Source organism: Orbicella faveolata, unplaced genomic scaffold, assembly GCF_042242905.1.
Source record: "Orbicella faveolata isolate gen_17 unplaced genomic scaffold, um_ofav_v1 contig_3, whole genome shotgun sequence".
NCBI classification, from domain to species: domain Eukaryota; kingdom Metazoa; phylum Cnidaria; class Anthozoa; order Scleractinia; family Merulinidae; genus Orbicella; species Orbicella faveolata.
Genome location: NW_028301558.1, coordinates 5496780 through 5518030, shown reverse-complemented (window position 1 = coordinate 5518030; position 21251 = coordinate 5496780). Strand labels below are relative to the sequence as shown.

At 40.6% G+C, this 21251-nt stretch overlaps 2 protein-coding genes across 2 annotated transcripts; both read right to left on the bottom strand.

Moving 5' to 3' along the window:
- Positions 1–1681: 1681 nt before the first annotated feature.
- Positions 1682–9104, bottom strand: LOC149106171 (cathepsin L-like peptidase). The gene is made up of 5 exons (XM_089298372.1): positions 8816–9104; positions 6327–6558; positions 4704–4976; positions 2919–3051; positions 1682–2312 (listed from the first exon to the last, which is right to left on the bottom strand). The coding sequence occupies exons 1-5, from the start codon at positions 8984–8986 to the stop codon at positions 2123–2125; spliced, it is 999 nt and encodes a 332-aa protein (XP_089154498.1). The 5' UTR covers positions 8987–9104; the 3' UTR covers positions 1682–2122.
- A 5346-nt stretch (positions 9105–14450) lies between these two features.
- On the bottom strand, positions 14451–19906 carry LOC110068182 (cathepsin L-like). The gene is made up of 5 exons (XM_020775562.2): positions 19617–19906; positions 17528–17753; positions 16734–17006; positions 16214–16346; positions 14451–14850 (listed from the first exon to the last, which is right to left on the bottom strand). The coding sequence occupies exons 1-5, from the start codon at positions 19785–19787 to the stop codon at positions 14661–14663; spliced, it is 993 nt and encodes a 330-aa protein (XP_020631221.2). The 5' UTR covers positions 19788–19906; the 3' UTR covers positions 14451–14660.
- Between the last annotated feature and the right edge of the window lie 1345 nt (positions 19907–21251).

Genomic DNA, 21251 nt, shown 5'->3' with positions numbered 1-21251 from the left:
GTCCACGTGCTTCATGCTACGTAAGGGTCTTACGAAACTCGTATTATCTGATAAAAGTTTGGAGGTAATAAACACCACATTAACAGACTTTTACAGTAGCTTTCCTCTTTTAGGTATAAACAATATATAACCACTCTTTCCCTTTTCTTTCAAATTTTAGGGGTTTAATAAATTCTAACGCGCGGTTTGGGACTAGCACTATGGTTACGCACTCGAAATCATGTCTTTTTTGATTTAGCACTACAAAACTCTCCAAAATAGCTTTCCTCTAAATATTGCCTTTAGCAGCAATCCCTTAGCAACTGCTCTAAATATGTAGTTAAGAAGGACCCCGCTTAATAGCAGTGGCTATATGCCCTACAGCAAAAGCCCATTACCCTGCCAACAGTGGGAAATTTTCACAGCTTTTCACGGCAGGTGTTACTGAAACCTCTTGAGAGTATTCTGTGTTTGTTTGGAAATGCCAAACGTTTCGAAAAGTCAGTTTTGTTTTCAAGTTGACCAATTTTCCGACGGTTTCATATTTTTGACGGTATGACAGTGAAAACCAGCGATATGATATGTTGTTTTCGAAATGAATTTTCGCTATTTAAAGAAACATTGTTCTGTCCTTGGGTGACAAGCATTAGGGCCTCACATGATCCGCATCGTGGTGCATCTGGTGTAGAGAACGTCACACCGCAATGAACATGCTGGCCTCTACACAGAACATTCCCAAGCTAAGCTAACGCACGATAATGGCAAAATACCGGTTGAACGGCCAACGTGCGAGAAAACTGCCAGTTAACCAAACCATGTTACACCAGAAGGCTGGAATGATCCAGAAGTTATGTTTTATTCAATGATTCTCAGCCGCTGAGGCAACATAATGCAAGTTTTTGACGATTAAATAACTTTGAAATCAAAATCTCACGGGAAGAGTTCAGATCCAAACGAATAAACCAAAAGTCTCAGGACGCGACAGATCATCAGAGTTTCACAGATATGTACGCTTTTAAGCAGTTTCGAAAATGAAGCCGACAAAAATAAAGCCTTGAACGAAACCAAAAATTCCCACATATTACCACAGGCAGCCCAATCTAATTGTACATCCTTTCACAGTTCAACGCTCTTTAAATTTTTGCATTTGTTCCGTTGTTGATGTTGTTGTTGTTTTGGTTCCGTTTTCAGGATAAACTTGTTCAAGACACCACGAATACCACGATTTTAGTGATTTTAACTTCGGACAGAAAAAGTGCCCGAAAATAAAACCGTCCGAAATTTGTAGACATACGAAATTTTAAGAGTCCGAAATATTTACGGAACAGTGCATGTAAAACTTTGAAGTAGCTCCAAAGCTCCTAGTCTCGTTTATGCTGGGTTTTATGGAGCAGCCTCTATTTGAGACACTACTTGACATACATAACGGCTTAATAGAATTTGTGTTATTTTCTTATCGGTGTATTCTCAAAACCTTGAGCCTGCAGTAAAACTATCATTGTCACAGATGTTATTTCAGTGTAATTCGTGTTTTGTAGGCGTAAATTCACTTTAACTATGTTTCAGCACAGTATCCGAAATAAAATAAAAAGTGTCCCAAAATGAGCCGTCCCAAATTTCTTGCAAGCAATTAATAAAATGCTTCCAGACACCAAGTGACTTTTTGCACTCGGGTACCCTATCTCAGTCGACTACAACCAGAGATGCTGACAGGTATTTTATTGCAAATGATTTAAAAACAATTCTTTCATATAAACAAAAAAATTCATCTTATATCCTCGGTATACAAAATATGTCTGGATTTACGAAAAAGGAGAAGGGTATGAGAATTTCAGTTTTTCGCCGCAACTCGCGCCAAAAACATATTTTTCATAAATCTAGTCATACATATAAATATAAAAGCTTAGTTTATTGGAGTTAGCGCTTTCGTCGCTTTGGTAAAATTTTGACTGAAATAATCCACCAAACGTGGAACAAAAATTTCTACTTAACAACAAATAGTTTTCTGCCGTGCAATGTTCTGAAAAATTAAGTTATTCGTCGAAACGTATCCACCTCAGCGGTCCGTATTACAAAATTCGGACCGCTTAGTCAGCCAATTAGCATTCTCCCCTTCATCGTAAACTAGGTTGTCTTGCTAGGATCAAACAAGCGGATAGCTAGCAAGTGTAGCGATTCCACACTGGTTGTCCTTGTTTCTTGACATCATGATGTAACCTTCCATTCCCCACCTGGTCCCCCAGGAGTTCTTCACTAGCCAGTAGTCTTTGTCTTGATAGGTTCCATAGCCAACGACCAGAACACCATGATCAAGATATTCGCTGCTGCAAGATCTGTAGTAAAGTAACAAATGCCGTTAAAGTGCTGCTACGACGAAAATCTCATCTTTCTTATCTAAGCAATTTTAAAACATAAACAAGTACGAGAAGAAAAATGCTGTTTACAATTTTCAAATATCTCTTTTCGTTCCAGAGATATTCAAGTTTTTAAAACATGCAAAATAGCCAAGTGATGACGTCATAAACTCAACCGAATTTTGATCAAATATGATGAACAAAAATATCTCAGCTAATTTGAAACAGAAATGTTTGATTCTTTGCAGTAATATGAGGCTAACAGCTTTGTCACCATGGTAACATACTGGGTTCCAGACCTCCCCAATATTAGAGGCTTTTCTGGCCACCTTAAACGTTTCACACTGAAATTTAACATGTACCGCGTTACTATCGAATTTTTGTATAAATCTATTAGCGTTCTATCACGAATGCCGTTCTGTAAGTGGCCACGCTACTCACTATCTATTCTGTTTTAGATAGTGAGAAGCTTAGCACTGTGCGCTGAGGGCTGTGGAAACACTCGCCGACAGGCGAAAGAGGGAGTAGTCGTAGTCTACAAGGAGGCTGGTCAGCGTGACAAAGATTGCTGCGGAAATTACTCACGGTTCATCGTAGACTCCACTGGAATAGAACCGAAACGATTTAACGCTGGCGTCAATGGCGACGGAGATTGGTCCCACTGTGGCGGTGGCCGAGTGAAGGGTCGTTTCGTTTCTTTTAGGAATGTCAACGTACCCTGGAAAGGTGATGTGATAACAATCCATACATCATCTCCGTACTCAATAGATTTCTCATGGTATCAGCTGCCTTGCCCACGACAGCAGTACCCGTAGTTCGAGCGGCGGTAACAACCTTACTGTCCAACCGAAACGACAGCAATAAAAGTCTTATGAAACAACAATAAACTAACAATAAATACAAAGCTTGCAACTGTTTTGGCCTCGTGTACACTTAACCCCAGAGCCCTGAGTTTGATCTGTATAGGTATTAAATCAAATGATTTTCAGTGTAAATCGGAATAAATAAGCCCAAGTAATTTTTCAAAGACTGAATTATATTTAAACGAGCCCATATGGCGAGTGCAATTTGTAGTCTTTGAAAAATTAACGACTTCAGCAATCGAACGAAATCGAACACCAAACTTTGTGTGAAGTTGATTCCCGAATCAGCAAAACTCAATCGAACAAATCAGCGCCTGAAACCATATCTCCGGCTCACGTGTTATGCGCAAGTAACTCGAGCCTCCAGAAACTTGGTTTTGATTTTCAACAGGACCACGACGGCCAAGACAGGTTTTGAAAAAAATCAAGAGTTCGGAAATCAAACGTTCGATTGAGTTCGATTGTCCAATTTTACTATGCTGGGCTTGTTCGATCTGCCCCGATAAGTCTTGACATCAGAATGGAGACCTGCGTAAAACATTCACCACAATTCTTTGCTTGGTGTTTTAGAATTTCCTTTTTCCGCGCAAGAACGCTAAATCCTACTCCGGGGGGGGGGGGGGGGAGTACTCCCTTACACGGGCTATACAGGTACTTGCGGCTCCAAAGGGTATATGGTTTTTCTCAGCCGTTTTATTCATAAATAGGGTATTGATTTTGGCCCTTTTGGTCATAACTAGGATAGGGTTTTTGCTCTCTAGTCTTGAATTGGATATGTTGTTTAGAAGTACCTTGTGGCACTAAATTTTTGCGGGAGTTCATTTTTGCGAATCGGCAATTTTTTGTAGTTTGCGGGAACTGGTTTTCTTGCTGAGCACTAATTTTTGCGATTTCGGGAAGTCGTCTTTCATTGAAATTACAACATTTTCGCATTTTTTAATTAAACTGCATGTAATTGACAATAATGCAGTAATTAGTGTCTCTTTACTACAGTAACATCGTGTTCTTGTGTGGCTGATTGCTCCGGCAATTGACCAGCAATAACATTTCATCGTTTTGTTTCTGAATGAAAGAGACGTTTAAAAAAAATGAATAGTAGCAACAAGATTCTTCATGTGATGTCTCTGTGTATAATTTCGCCAGTGGAGTCGGGAACTATTTTTTGCGGATCGCAAAAATTATAACCCGCAAATATAGTGCCACACGTTAGCTACTTTTTCATCATTAATGATAAGACCATCGACAAAAGCCCTTCACAGTACCTTCAGGTTTCAACATCGGTGTGAACTAGATAACTTTTTATAAAGCCGGTCTCAAGTGAAACAGGGTATTGATTAAATGATCTTGTCATAACTAGGATATTCAAATTATGGTCAGGTCATAAATAGGGTAGGGAAAATCGCACAGTTTGGTCATAAATAGGGTAAGGGTTTTGGGAAGCGGGCCGCTCACCACCATACAATTTTTCTGAGAGTATTCCCCGGGATTCTGTTTCAGTGTCTGTTACCTGTCATGGTGGCCCCAACATTTCTTCGTTGAAATCGACATGGGTTGTCTTTAGCCACATACGGGTAACTGGCCTCCGTGTCGACTCCATGATTTCCTATGATGTAGTCAAACGCCCTATCCATGAATCCACCCTGACAGCCTAAATTTCCAGATGTTCTGGAGCAATCGACCAGATTCTGTTCACTGAGGGAGACGAGTTTTCCTGTTTTCTTGAAGTGCTGTCCTTCCAGTGATCCGGTCGCGCTGAACGCCCAGCAAGAACCGCAATGGCCTGTATGGTAGGATAGAATTTTTGTCAACAATTTTTTTCAGTAATTTATAAAAGATAATACAAATATCAAACGGTTGTAAAAAAACACTGACAAGAATCATTCATAACAGTACGTTTCCATAAAGGAAACCGCGATCAGCAACATAATCTTGCTACGAAAGGAAATGCTTGATTATCGTCTGGGTTTTACCGGCTAGGATGAGAGCATGAAGAGTTAATAAGTAAATCCCTTATATAGGCCTTATTCTCAAGCCAATCCGTCTAAAGCTATTTTTAGATCACTCCTGGTTTCAGATATTCCAGTAGCGTCCAGAATAACCAATCCCGTGAGGGAACGTTTGGTCACGTGGGCAGCCTAAGATGCTTAACACAAATTTTTATCATCCACGCAAATGTTTTCTTAAGGCCCGTTTACACAGGCGATTTCTGTCGAGGCAACTCGATGCAATTTTTGTCGCGCTAAAGTTGCAACTTCAAAATCGCTCGTGCGATTTTCAGGTGCGATTTTCAGTGCGATTAGTCGCCGCGATATCGCAGGGGTTTCGAACATGTCTGAAACTTGATGCAACTTAAGCGCGACAAAAATTGCATCGAGTTGTCGCGGCAAAAATCGCCTGTGTAAACGGGCCTTTAGAGATCACGCACTTAACAGCATCATCCGTCGGAGAACTGCATGGGCACCATTTTCATCAAAAATAAAAGGCGTAACCACTTAATAAATAAGTAAAGAATCCGGGATATGATAGGTAATTGATATATAAATATCCTCACCAAGATTCAGGTCTGTGTGGTTTTTCATTCGTGTATTATCCAGAGAAGTCCTTGAGTCGAATTTATAGAGCTTTCATGGAGATACCATGTTGGTGTCCCTCGGAGGGGCTCCAACATGGCGGCCCGTAAAGTGAACGAAACATCTGTACATTATTGAGTTTTGCTATTTAAGTGAAAAGTTCTATAACTCTAGAGCTTGAAGACATTAAAATTAATACTACTTCTAGTACAAGAACTGTTCAGTTAGTAACAACTTAAGCGGTGACTCATCTTTTGACTTACGCGATTGCCTTCTCGTGCGGCCATTTTATGTCACGCAACGCAGAAGCTTGGAAATTCAAACGTACTCTACTACAAAACGAAGAACCCTATCGCGTTTCAACGTTGTAAAAGGTCACGTTCTTAGAGAGTCTTATATATGATGAAACTAAAACCTCAGAAGAAAAGGTAATTTCTAATTTTGGAATATGATAGCGTCACATGAAAACCGGATCATAGCTCTTACTCCTCGTGCTCTTCTTATTATAATTACGTGACTTGTGAAATCATATCACGAGAAAGAACAGAGAAATCGATCACCTTGATCTTTGACTTCTGTGACATATCCCTCCTTTCTCCAGTCAACTTCAGTTGGCAAACTCACGTGCCCAGGTTCCAGGTACGCCGAGCCGCTTCTCTTGGTCTCGCTGGAAAAGCGGTACAGGTACAGTGGTCGCAGGTACAGGAAGCTGAATTCATTTTGAGTGAGGTCTCCAAAGTGGTTCATGGCCAGCCGATATGAGCGACCTTGGGAGTTGTGTTCGTTGATTGTCTAGTATGAAAATGTTTATAGGTTAAATGTATTTCAAGCACTATGTGTCCTATGTGAAAAAGAGTCCTTTCCAGTGATTAACGCTGTGGAAATATTTTCAGCTGGGCCCAGTGTAAGGTGTTTCTTCTTCTCGTTTTTCCTTTAACAGCACCTCGTTTCCAGGGTCTCTCGTCTTCTCGCCCAACCGGAGGGAAGATGAGAGACCCTGGGAACGGGGTTGATGAGGGAAGACGAGATAGCTTGGGAACGAGGTTGAAGAAACAGCGGTTACAAATCCCGGGAGAATTCCCATATGAAAAGGACGGGGGTGCTCGTCATACCTTTTAGGGGTTAAAAAGCGGTTTTGTACCTCATAGGGTGTTTAGCCTCAAAAGGTCCTCAGTGGAGCTTTTGCAGCACCTTTTAGGGTATCGAGCCAAAAAAAATATGACAGGAGATAACGTTTCGTTTTAAAACTGGTACCTCTTAGGGATGAAAAAAATTTCAAGCCACGTCCACAAAACAGGATCTTGGTACCTCTTAGAGGCCACAAATCCGCTAAGCAAATAGTCAGTATGGAAGACGATACTGAATTAGTCTTGGTCTTAAATATAATCGAGTTTATCGACCTGAAGCAAAGGATAGTTACTTTTTTCTCTTTGTAAACGTTAGAAGATCGTCTTCGCGTCGACGTTTTGACGAGGACGGACCTATTGACCCGAATTGGTTGTTATCCTTTGTTTTTTTGTACTGTAGTCGTTTAAACCCGAGGTAGGTAACACTACCCACTACCTAAAGGCTCAAGGACCTTAGTACCCACTTGTGTAAATAGGCACCGGCGGACTTAATCCTTAGGGGTGACCCTGCAATGGACTAGCATCCCATCCAGGGGGGAGTAGAAATATTCCTAGTCGCTTCATGCTACAGAAGCCTGGATAAGCTCCGGCCGAATGGGCCACTTGGCTTGTACGTAGACTTATCCTTTTACCCTTGGGATGAGAATGATCCTATGTACAATATTTGAGGCATTTGATGAGGGTCTGAATGGGGGTACCTCGATAACACTAAACACTTAATGTTTGGCTCTGTAACACAGAACAGTTAAAAATTAAGTATTTTAACATTAACAGTAAAAAATTCTCTATAACAGTAAATTTTATCCCGAAGGAAACAAAAACGGCCCCTAAAAGGGCAATGTTATTTTGTTCAGTATAGCAAGAAGTTTTCGGCCTCTTTCCGACAGTTCTCGATCTTTTCGGAAGATTTCCGAAGATTTCCGAAGACAGCCGAAGATTTCCAAAGACTACCGAAGATGTACAGAGACTATCAAAGGTAGACTATTCGTTAAGCCCAAGAAATTCCCTCAGATGTTTCTTGATGGCTGCCACGCCGGATGGCTTCGAAAGGTCGAAAGTGACCCTGCCTCTATGCCTTTCGAAACCAGAATCCTTTCCGCTTCTATAGAAGCTCACTAGAACTTTGACAACATCGGAGGAGAATCCATTCGATGCCGCCATCGCCGCCATGTTTCGACGCTGACCAAAGGATCGTGGGCTCTTGGCACGAGGTAGTTCCCAGTGCTGCCCGGGCTCCCCAGAACAGACAGAATACTGTTGCACATTGGGTCGAAAAAAGAGACTACAGAACTTTTGAGAGGCTTTGAGCACGGGCTCGAAGTTCATGAGTGATTTTATTACCGATTTTCTTGGAGCAGATAAGAATTTGCAATGCTAAAAGACTATGGGACCCCATGGGGTTTCCACGAAAAACCCTCTAAACACTTAACAGTATTTTCTCCAGAAACACTAAACATTAAAAATGTGGCCAATTTAACAGCAAACACTAAAAATTATGGTCAAATAACACTAAACACTAATCCCCATTCAGACCCTCATTTGATCAGTGTGAGTCCGTTCAAATGTTTTTTTGCGCCGATAAATTCGATCTTCGGTAAAATAAATACATGGATATGCAAAATGAAAATACGAAAATATGAAAAGGCCAATCACTCACACTGTATGGATTGGTCCATTTTAAATCGATTTCCGTACTACTACTTATTTTCGATTGATTCTCTCAAAAATGATCTACTCTCGGTTTTATCGATTGAACAGAGTTTCAGTGGGCCAGTCACGTTGGTGATCTTTGTTTAAAAGGATTTTGGCTTGTACTTCGGATGAAATACAAGTTGGTGATGAGTGCGTGGTGAGTATTAAATACATCTACAAAAATAGTTCGGTGTCCTGAGTTATTCCGATTAGCTCTCATAGTATCTCACCTTAAGGTTGTCTCTCCAAATAGCTTTCCTCATTGCCTCCTCGCTCTTGGTAGCGTAGCTTTTACCATGAAAACTCTTCCACGCTTCCCACTGTAATTCATCTTCTTCTACCTTGAGGACAAAGCCACTTGTTACAGTCAGGCACAAAAAGATAGCGAGGAATCCCTTCATTTTACTTCCGCGTCTGGAAAATGTGTTGGAAACTCGGAGCAGTTTTTCGTGTTTCTTCTTTTTTCTTCTTCTATGCTCCAGTGGAGGAATATGATCGATAGACTTGGATAGAAAGTTATAAGAATTATGGCAAACAAAAGGTCACAAGACTTTCCCATAATGTCTCGTTGCGTATCACGAGAAAAAACTGTGCATTGGAAATTGGATTGCAACAGTCCCATGACACATCATATATTCGATTTCGGATTTCGAACTCTAGGGTTTTCGAGTTTGGACTCCAATTTAGTAATGAATAAGTTATTTTTACATAATTACTGACTTATTACGGGGGCGAAAAGAACATGCCTCATATACCCGTGGGAACTCTTCGGAACATTTTGAGAGCATTATGTTGACTATGTTGTCTATTACTGCAGACTTAAAAGTCTTTGCTCTTTTCTCTGCGAAAGATAAAAGGCGCAACATACGAAATGTGGCTTAAGTCAGATGGCTATATTCTCTTCCAGTCTTCCTTCTACGACTGGGCTACGACTGCGACTGTTTTTTGGGGGGAAATTCTGCTCACGACTGATGCCACGAAATGCACTTTATGGTAAGTTGTCTACGAATGATTCGACGTTACATCTGAACGCTACACTAAATAACTTCAGTCGGAGAAGTACTTGTTCCAATAAAATTTGGCTGTAATGTAATAACAAGGCGCCCTTATCAGTTATCTTGTAGTCGTATTATGTGTTAGGATTAATGTTAAAACAAAAGTAATAATGCGGCTATTGTCACAAGTTGTCAACGCGATTAAAAATCGTGATCGCGTGTGTCACACAAGACGGAGCACATACAGTCGAACCTGTATTAGGCGGACACCCTCGGGATCCATGCTAGTAGTGTCCGCTTAATACAGGGTGTCCGCTGAAAACAGGTTCCCGCAGAATTCGTCTTAAAAGCGTCATTAATACCCGTCAGTATTAAAAAACCTTGAAAGGGTCAAATAGCATTCTCGTGAACGGTCGATAACTCTGAAATACCGTATTTCTATAAACAATAACAAGTACCCGTATATGGGGTAAAGTGATTTTAAGTATACAGTAACAGTATCTATATTGATCGAATCTTGAGAAGGTTTACAAATCAAACAAGAACACAAGTTCTGTAAGAACAAAACCGAATGACAAAATACTGCATTTCTGTGACAGCTCAGTTTGTTGGCAAACTTAGGTGTCCGATCTACTAAAACGTAAAAAAAAAAAAAAAAAAAATCAAAGGACACCTACGGTCAAACTCGTGGATTAAGTAATCTAGAGATGAAACATGTTGGTGAACTTGCTGTTAGTGGAATTATTAAAGGCTGTTAAAACAAGCCGGGTTCATACCACGCAAGGAAGCACTTATCTCACATAAGTGTAGGCTTAATTCGTTGGCTTTTGTTGCACACATATTACAAGAACATACGTCTAGAATAGCTGGGATCAGGCAAAATTGCAGCTGCACTTAGAGTGGTAAAGGCTAAGAGTTCTTGGGTCACAGAGGATACTCCTGCCCAAAAAATCATAGAGTACTCACCCCCCTTTCCCCACGCCCAGATCATGATGTTGATGTTTGTCTGCCTGGTGGGAAAATTTGCATGTAGTCAAGTCGTACGAACTTACAAATGATTTTCATATCATTTCATTCAAGGCTGTAGTGAGGTTTCTTATGAGACAGCACTTCTTTTCCAATGTGGAACCGCTTGTCTCTCTATATTATTGCACGTTAAATACATCAAAACAAGTAGTCTCTTTTGCATGCATTTTCAGTGTTGATCCGAAAAATCTGTCGACCCATAAAATTATATGCGGTCTAACAAGCTCACAGGGGTTTTCTTTACCTTAGTTATCTTTTCAATCAAGAAGCAAAAGTGTAAATTAAAGACAGGGTAAAACTCATTGAAGCTTTTCAACATCAAGTATTTGGGAATTTCTTTCCAAGTTTATGTGTATTTCACATCCCACTTAGAGTTCAGATCAATGTACTAAAATAAACACGACAAGTATAGAGAAAACAATTTTAACCTAAACTTAACTCGATGTCGGTTGAAAGTGGACAACTCAACACTGATGAAAAACGTAATACAAACTGTAAAGCTGTGAGCGAAAGTGCTGCTTGAGTGAGCGTTGGATCTCACAGGAGATCTATAATCAGCCAAACTTGAAAAGTAGAGCGATAATAAGTCAAAGACTACTGCAAGACTGATACAACGTCGTATATTTAAAACAATATTTCGGCTGGCCTCAGGTTTAGATGTTACTAAATTATAAAAATGAAATTACAATATTATATAATGGTGCTGATGTTTGTCCTGTTTTCAATAGCTGTTTCGTTGAAAACTGTTCGCTTCGCTCATTGCGTTCGTAGAACGCAGTCCTAATGCAGACTTGAGTCGAGTTTCGTGGGACAGTGGACCTTCGTCCGAAGTTGCGACGCCGATTTGGCCGCCCCGCAGCAGGGGCAAAACGAATGACATCATCGCCAAACCATGAGCTGTATATTTCTTTCGAGTGCGGGTCTTTGTTTCGTTCAAGTGCGGGTTTTTGTGGACATTTACACTGTAATTTGGAAGCTGTAAGTAGTCAATTTTCTTTTCAAGTCTTTCTGACTGGATAGCATGAGACTAAAAGATATCACTGTTAACATTTATCGATACCTTAAGGAGTTATGTATGACTTCTGGTGCGAAAGTAGAGTTTGGCCCTGTTAGACGAAATCGCCCGTCGTCAGCAACAAACAACCGCGTTGACGAAGCTCAACTTCAGCTGTGTTATTTCGCTCCTCTGCCTGAGCTTTGTAGTCAGAAATCTAACTTGCTAAGTTGTGTGGCTCGGAAGGCGGCCGTGATTTGTTTTCAGAAATTTAACTCAACGAGTGGTGTAGTTCGAAAATTGGCCATAATTTGTGGTCAGAAATCTAACTTGCCGAGTTGTGTAGCTCGGAAAGCGGCCATCATTTGTGGTCAGAAATTTAACTCACCAAGTGGTGTTGTTCCAAAACTGGCCATGATTTGTGGTCAGAACTTTAACTCAACGAGTGGTGTTGTTCCAAAACTGGCCATCATTTGTGGTCAGAAATTTAACTCACCGAGTGGTTTAGTTCGAAAATTGGCCATGATTTCTGGTCGCAAATCTAACCATGCCAGTTATGTAGCTCGGAATTTAGCAACGATTTTTCGTCATATGTCCGGAAAATTTGTTACTGCAAGTCATGTACGAACCAGAGCTAAGCTAATCTAACAGTACCCTTTTCTAAAGTAAACATATGCAAATGTGCTACACAAAATATTTGTTCCTATGGCCTGCCCAAATTCATTAGCTTTGCATGTACCTCTACACCTTTCCAATAGACCAGAATGTCAACCTTGCCTAAACACCTTTACACGAACGCACTCATAATCTATGATTACTTCTAGTATAAGTTCATTAAGGTCGACGAATAAGACACATTCTCATCAAAGCTTACCACATTAGCATGACAGGTCACTTTCCAGCAAACTAATGCTCATCTCCTGGTCATGTTTCACGCCTGGACGAGTCAAAGGCTTACGAAATTCAGCCTTCAAGTTGGCCATAGTACTAATTTTCGAACATTCGAACTCCACTTCAATCTAGCGAAACACCTAATGGTCGTGTAGAAGCTACAAAATCATCAATTTGGGCTGCAAACCTAGCGCTGACTGCAAGGTTACTATTCCAACATGGCTTCAGGCTCGGTTACTATTCCAATATAGCGTCGGGCTCGGTTACTATTGCAATATGGCATCCGGCTCGGTTACTATTTGGCGTCGGACACGGGCGTTCTCGTCCGGGCCGTATCTACGAGTTTAAAAACCACGCATTCTTTTTGCAGTGTCCGTTGGATACAGGTTTCGAACAATAGAAATGTCCATGAAAGTCAAGTTTAAGGTGTCTGCGTCCGCTTGATAAGGGTGTCCGTTGAATACGGGTATTTTTTACAGCGAATGTGGGCGAAGAAAAATGGGACTTGCACTGCTGTCTGCTTAATAGAGGGTGTCCGCTTAATATGGGCTCCGCTTAATATAGGTTTGACTGTATACTAAAAATGCCTCTATAAATTTTTTTAATACCTCTCGACACTCGATCATGGTTCGCACTACGTGTGTTGGCATGTTACGTCATGATGTGCAAATAATTTTTTCCTAATCGATTTGATGATCGCAAGAAAAGTATAGTAAGGCTGTAAATGCAGTCATACCTGTATTTTAACACGCTTAAAAGTAGACACCCTTTATTACAGTAAGCGGGCAGTGGCATTATGGTTCTGGATCTAGGAGTGTAATATGACATCTGTATTTTCCGGGTGCGACATTTTTTCAGTTTATAAAACGCCTATTTTAGCATTTAAATACGCAACGCGCGATAGGGATTAAATTTGGTGATATTTTACAATAAAATATAAATGGGGTTTTGTGTAAACCGTTTGTCAGTCGTTGATTTACTGGCTGTGTTTTAGTGGCCGTTGCCGTTGTGGAGAGCTGGCCGGCCGTTGTAGAGCAGTTCAAATAACTTGAGTAAATGTATGGCTGTCCGCGGGGACCAAAATAAGTTGTCGTTGTAGAATAGTCTGCTGGCAGCCGGTTTCTTTCTCTAAGGGTCACTAGGACGAGTGTTTAGTCACCGCGAACTAAGGGGAGTATGGCGGTGGCCGAGTGGGGAAGAAGGCGGGACAAGGGCGGTATGGCCGAGTAGGGAAGAAGGCGAGACGAGCAAAAACCGTCTGCAGACTCTTTTTAGCTTTTTCAAACCCTCCGTCAGCCCAGCAACGGAGTGCCTGATTGGTCAATATCTGCCTGATGACAGATAGTTGACAGAAGGCCGTTAGTGAAGGTTCGACCGTAGTTATTGATAATTCAATTATTTTTTGATCTCGGTTAAAGGTGGTTAACTTTGAGAACTTCGAGACGTAACCTCGGGTTATGTGGACTCTGTGAGGGTGTAGGAGAGGAGTGGAGGACTTTTGGGAGACGGGGTGGGCAATGCAATCCAAAAGGACTTGCTAGTTAGTCATAAAGGCTTGATTGGAGTGGCGGAAATAGAGTCAAGAGACGATATGGATTTTAGGCATTCGTACTGCCCGGGACATGAATTTAATAGGAATTGACATAATGACGTTTGAGAGAGAAAATACGCAATTAAAGTTTTGCAGGGGCGTATCTGAAGACCAAATTACATAAAAAACTGACGACGAAACTTAAGGCATTAAATCTAACCACGTAATCCTTAATCCAAGTATCAAGCGTTTTAAAAACCAATCCACGTTGCTGTCATAATTTCGTGAGACTTACCACTCCGCCCAAAATGCCAAACAAAATCATGACACATTACTAAAATCGCCAAAACTGCTTCACTTCACCCCGTCACTTTTTGTACACGAGTGTCCCTCTTCGTCTGGACTACAGCCATTGATCACCACACATATTTTGTAGCAAATGCTTTACAAACAGTTTATTTCGTGTTACAAAGTTTTCCACTTTAAATGCTCAGTATACTACGTATCAACACAGTAGATTAACATGTTTTTTTCAAGAAAACTTTCAAAGGCCTTCTTGAACGATAAATTTTAATCCTCTTAAATAGAAGTGTTACTATTCTTCCGATCCAAAGAGTGATTATTTGATTCAGTTTGGATCAGACAAGCGGATAGCTGGCGCTGGTGGCGATTCCACACTGGTTGTTCCTGTTTCTTGACATCATGACGTAACCTTGCATTCCCCAGCCAGTCCCCCAGGAGTTCTTGACCAGCCAGTAGTCCTGGCCTTGATAAGTTCCATAGCCGACGACCAAAACGCCATGATCAAGTTTTGTGCTGCTGCACGACCTGTGAAAAAGAAGCAAATGCTATTAAGGTGGTATGGTACCCTCAATATGGACCAAAACGTTTGTTTAAATATGGTGAAGAAAGATCAATTGTGTGCTATTGCACTCAAGAAGAGAAATTAAATTTCCAGAGTTTTACTCAAAATGGTTGCTATGGAAACCAGCCACAGCCTTTTGAAGTAGTGTTTTATAGTATTGACGCCAACACTTCCTGCTCTTTTACAAAGCAAGAATTGACTGTCAAATAAGCATATCATGTAAGTTTCTGTTTTGTTCTGTGATATGAACCTAAGTTTTGACAGTTAACTCTTATTTTCAGTGCTTTTTACAGCTTTATTTTGAAATAACCTTATTTTTTACCACACCCAGTGGACAAATCATCTCATGTCACGTGACAGACCTTAAAATGTTACGATTTTTTTGGTTTATATCATCACGACACTATTGGTCTTTGATGAGCCCAAGTTTCAGAAATTCTACTTAAAAACCTTGCAAAGTAGAAATGTTGGCGCGAAGTCAGTCGGTACAAAAGTAAACTTTTGAGAAAAATGCACTTTAAGTTTCTTACACGAAGTATTAAGCATTTAACGAACCACAAATAGTGGGGGGGGGGGGGGGTGCAGATTGGATCTCGGGGGAGGGGGTGCAATGGTTGTTCTATTTTGTAAAAAGGTACCGCAGTTGTGGGAAATATTCCTTGTCATAAGGGAAATGAATGAGCCTGTGATGGCAATTTGAGGCAAAGCTTTTCACAAATAATTATACCAATCGAGTTGTGCATGTCTTAAAAGTTTTTTCTAAATAGTTTCGTTTATATAAGTTAAAAATAATCTATAGTTTTGGTCACGTTCTTATAGTAAACAGTCGTTGTTATGGCCGTTGCCACGTGAAAAAACTTATACCACTGTGTACTTTCCTTAAATTTCACACTCATCTGGAAGGAAATTCGGCAAGATCGTTTCAAAATGTTTTTGACAAGTCCTCAAGGGTCTTAAGTCTTGTATTTCCAAGAAATTGAATTTTTCATGAACATCGCCATATTTTAGGGTACCATACTACCTTAAACTCCTTTGGAAATCGTTACTATCTTTCCGTCACACAACACTAATTGTGTTACATTGTATATGTAGTCTATATGGATGGTCACGCAAGGCTTTGTCGAGCCCAATTATAGCATGAAAAAATCGTATCCTGAACTTTTCCCCGCAATTAGGCCTGTCGAAAAATGTCAATGATTTTGAAAACCCAAGGTTTTCCGAAACTATGATCTCAGTTCTCATAGTCCATGGAAACTAAAAGGCAATCTGGAAGGCGGATTCCAAAGGAGGAGGGCTAACGCGACAAACATTGTACAAAGTACTTACTGCTCATTGTAGACTCCACTGTGATAGAACTGAAACGACGTATGACTGGCGTCAATGGCGACAGAGATTGGGCCTACCGTCGCGGTGGCGGACTGAAGGGCTTCTTCGCTTCCTTGAGGGACGTCGACGTATCCTGGAAACAAAGGAGAGGGGATGATTAAATGCGAAATCTCCTTTCTTATCGATATTTTCTTATATTATCAGTATGGAGAATATTGTATGGCCATCAGTTGCTGTAGTATTATGACCAGCTGGATTATTTTGTATAGATACTATAAGGACCGAATGGACAATTTAGCAAAACATCCTTAGAATTGAAAGTTCCCAAGAGAAAGATACTAGTAGAAAAGGCGGACGTAGTTCCCAAGCGTTTCGCAACCTCGTTCTCATTCTATACTATCTTCGTCCCCAGAGCAGCTTGTCACTTTTAGCAGGGGAGACCTTGGCACGACCAAGAGTTTCCCTACCGTGTTTTAAACCAGTTTGACCGTGAAACCCTAAAGCTTTTCACTTCTCTTACCCGTAACTGTAGCTCCAACGTTGTTTGGATTATATCGGCAGTTGTCTTTTCTCGCCTCATACGCGTAACTAGTTTCAGTGTCGATTCCGCCATTAGCTTTGATGTACCTGAAGGCATTATCCATAAGTCCTCCCTGGCAGCCATGATTGCCGTAACTTGTGGAGCAGTCGACCAGATTCTGTTCGCTGAGGGAGACGAGTTGTCCTGTTCTCTTGAAGTGCTGTCCTTCCAGTGATCCAGTTGTGCTGAAAGCCCAGCAAGAACCGCACTGGCCTATATGGCAAAACAGGAAATTGTTAAAAATCGACCTTGTTTAAAGACAGTTTCTGGAATTAACCATACTCTCATTTTGAAAAGAGAACATTTGCCTAATATCTGGTTTCCTGGCCTAGGAATTTCATATTACTAAACTGGGTTTGCAAAATCACTATTAGCGCAACCTCCTAACGCAACGCTTCTTAATTTGGTTTCGTCACGCGGTTCCTAAAAAGAGATCCGTGTTGGCTAATCCAAGACACTGCAGTAATGAAAAAATTGACAAAGGGTACAATCAGTGTTAAGGAGAAAACTGTACAAAATTAAAAGAAGGCGAAGGGGAGGAGGAAGAAAAAGAAGAAGAACAAGCTGAAGAAGAAGAGGCTCAGAAGAAGAAGATGAAGAAGAAAAAGAGGATGATGAAGACGAAGAAGAAGAAGAAGAAGAAGAAGAAGAAGAAGAAGACGATGTGATGATAATGATGAATATTATGGTGATGATGATAATGATGGAGGAGCAGGAGGAGAGCAAAAACGTACCCTGATCCTTCACAGGAGTGACGTATCCCTTGGTTCTCCAGTCGACAGTATCAGGCAGACGTACTCCACTGGGAGGAAGAAAATGCGACCCTTGTTGTTCTGTTTCGTCGGAAAAGTGAGAACGAAGTCCCAGGAAAAAGAAACGATATTCATCGACTGTCAGATCACCGAACTGGTTCATAGCCAGGGTGTATGAGTGTCCTTCGGAGTTATGTTGTTGAATTTTCTAGAAATACAACAGATAGGACAATTACGAAGAAGATACTGAGATAAATTGTTCGCGATAAACAGGCTCAGCAGTCCAACAAAACTTCCTTCATCGCGAACCTCTGTGCTTCATTTTCGTTTTCTAAACCATGTGATAATGGCTATGAATTCTTAAGGACCGAAAGTAAATTAAAGTATCAACGCCAGTCTGAAACTGGCTCCATAACGACTTTATTTATCTTATGATGTAATGAAAAACAATCCTTCTGATGGAAATAGCCAAAAATTAGTTAGAGTGAATAAGGCAGTGTTCGTCACCGCTCTGTCTTCGCCTTGCTTCTGTTTCGCACTTCGCGCTCTTAATTATTTCGAGAGTCTGGGACTTTAAAGGACTTTCGAAACTTGAACGCCAGTATTAACGAGACTGAGGCCCGGTCCAAACGCCGCTCCACTCATGTGTCGAACCAAACTTAATTAAGTTCGACTTTTGAGCGACTTTGGAGCGACGGCTGCTTCAGACGTCGTACTTGCGTCGAACTTAATTCGGGAAGTCGGTGGTTACAATTTTCGACGAGAAAATATGCGTTCTGAATTCAAGAATTCTGTCCCAATAGAAAAGCTGTGACTAACATTTCGCTGCTATAGCAATATTTAGGGAAGCAAATTCAAACTCAAGGTTCAGTGTTTGTATTTAGACGGGTTTTCTACCGGTTAATTCGACTTGTTAAAGGAAAGTCTCATAAGCTGGGCTTTTATCACGAAGAAAAAGCAAAAAATAAACTTGTGCTAAAGAAACTCGCTTATGTAGTCCCGTTTCTCATGAATCGAAGGGATATTGTTTTGTCTTTATTTTAGGCCCGGTTTAAACGTCGCATGTGCCGAATCAAATACTAATTTTAGTCGACTCGAATGAATAAGTTCGACTGATTTGATTTAAACGTCGCATTTTTTTGCCGAATAAAATTGCTGAGCGCGAGCGACGTATAGGGGGCGGAAAGATGAGAGACCCTGGGAACGAGGTTGAGCTGACTCCGCTCCAAGTTGGTAAAATATAACTTAACATAATTTATGAATTAGACTCGCCACATGTAAAATGCGGCGTTTAAATCAACTGTCGAACTTCAGTCGTATATTCGACTGGATTAGTCGAATATTCTACTGAACCCGCATTTAATTGAAATATGTCGCATTTAATTGATTTAAACGTCGTATTTTAAATGCACTTAATTCAGCAATTGGATTCGGTGCATGTAGAATGCGACGTTTAAACCGGGTCTTAGCGACGACTTCGTACTTCCTGCATGACTGGTCACGCCACTCAATTTTGAGCCAATCACGAGTCCCGTTATATGAAAAATACATTACAGTCATTTATGCGTTAGGTTCGACACATGAGAGAACACCGTATGAATCAGCTGCCGCTCCAACGTCGCATAGTGCGACAGACCCTGCCGAATTTAACGTTGTTTGCCGCACGAAACCTAACCTGCCGAATCAAACTAATTCAACGCCGCTCTTCTGCCGTACTTAACTCATCAGTTAGGTTCGGCGCATGAATGGAGCGGCGATTGGAACGGGCCTGAGGAAATTTCACGGAAGTCACTTAGATCGTTGAAAAATCGCCACTAAAAACATCATCTGCAGAAAAATCGTGTGATATTTGTATTAATCCGTCTTTCGGCAATCTTTCTGTTGTAACCGAAGCGGTACACTACAAATATGCTAAGGAAGTTACTCCCCAAGTTCGAGATGAACTGCACATGTTCTTATCAAGGAAACTGATGAACGACTTTTACTTACATCACAGCTTAAAATCCAAAGTTTTTTAAAATCTCTTGCATGATGAAAATTTATCGGCATCATTTTTAAAACGTTTACATACCCTCAAGTTTTCTCTCCAAATTGCATAACGAGCCTCTTCTTCGGTGTCTGTCTCGTATGTCTTGTCATGAAATGTTTTCCAAGCTTGCCACTGTTCCTTGTATTCATCAAACTTCAGAAAAGCGCTGCTTGCAAAGGATAAGCAAAGCACAAACGCGATAACACCTTTCATTTTGACGAAGAGTAACTTCTTTCCTGCCCCACGTGCACCGAACCACGATAACAACTGAAAATGCTGATAACTCGGAATGCTGGTAGTTTTATTAACACCGGGAAGTAACAAGTCACAAGATCGAAACAACCAATTCTCAGCTCGAACCTCAAGCGCGCTGGAGCCTCAGAAACTTAGCTCAAACCTGTTGTGGAACGAGGAACAAAGATAACAATCGTAAACACGAAAATGAAATAAAATAAAATAAAGCCATACTTCGAATTCCTTCTTTTTTATTCAAATCGTTTCCCGACAGAAAGGCTGGATTCAGCGCAATAAATATTTCTCAATAATGAATGATGCAGAGGTATCACTTTTATTCCACGAGTTGTGAAATCTTTTAATTAAGGCTGTGCATTGGTATACTAGGAAAGAACTATCGAACAAGATAAATATTCACCGAGATATTCGATTCTAGTTACACGACAGTTTCGAGAAAGGTTGTGGTAAAGCGTACGCTACAACGTCGTAAGGTATTATGGGTTATGCTGTTCAAGATTGCTAATAATAGGAAAGAGCGCTAGCACGTGTATTCAGGCTTTCGGCTCTTTCTTCTTGCTGAAGGAAACAGGGCGAAAGTGCTCACGTTTTCTTCTTCCTTCTTGCTAATAATAATAATAATAATAATAATAATAATAATAATAATAATAATAATAATAATCGATATTTAAACAGGGTGACCCCTTCAGTCGCAGGACTGGTATCAACGTCAACTCTTAACTGTTACTCAGGATAATATTTTAACTGAACGACCATAATGCAACGCGATCGTAGTGCGTACACCACCTGCATTCAGTATTAAGAGACGTGCACTCGACCGCATCAAGGAGCAAATGATAATATTTTAACTGAACGACCATAATGCAACGCCATCGTAGTGCGTACACCACCTGACTATTACTAACCATAAGAACAATTAACATGGTAAGGGGGGGGGGGGGGTCCTTCTTTATTGGCCATAAATTTGTTGCTAAGGAAGGTTTCTAACCGTCATATTTTGAAAAGCAGACCTGCTAATGATAAGTTTTTTTGCACAGGTTTGTTCCATTGAAGCCCCTGCAAAAGTTTCAAATCACGGCCATATTTAACCAGTCACGTAACAAGAATAGAAAGGCATCTAAATCCGACAATTTAAATCAGCGTCAATAAATTATGAACGTCCACGTGCTTAATGCTACGTATGGGTTTTATGAAACTCGCATTATCTGATAAAAGTCCTGAGGTAATAAACACCATATTAACAGACTTTTACAGTAGCTTTCCTCTATTACGCATAAACAATAACTCCTTACGTACGATTATAAAGAAGACCAATTTACTTCTCAATCATAAGAAAAATCGGAACTCTTCGCCTTTTCTTCCAAATTTTAGGGATTTAAAATTCTAACGCGCGGTTTGGGACTAGTACGCGAAATCATATCTTTT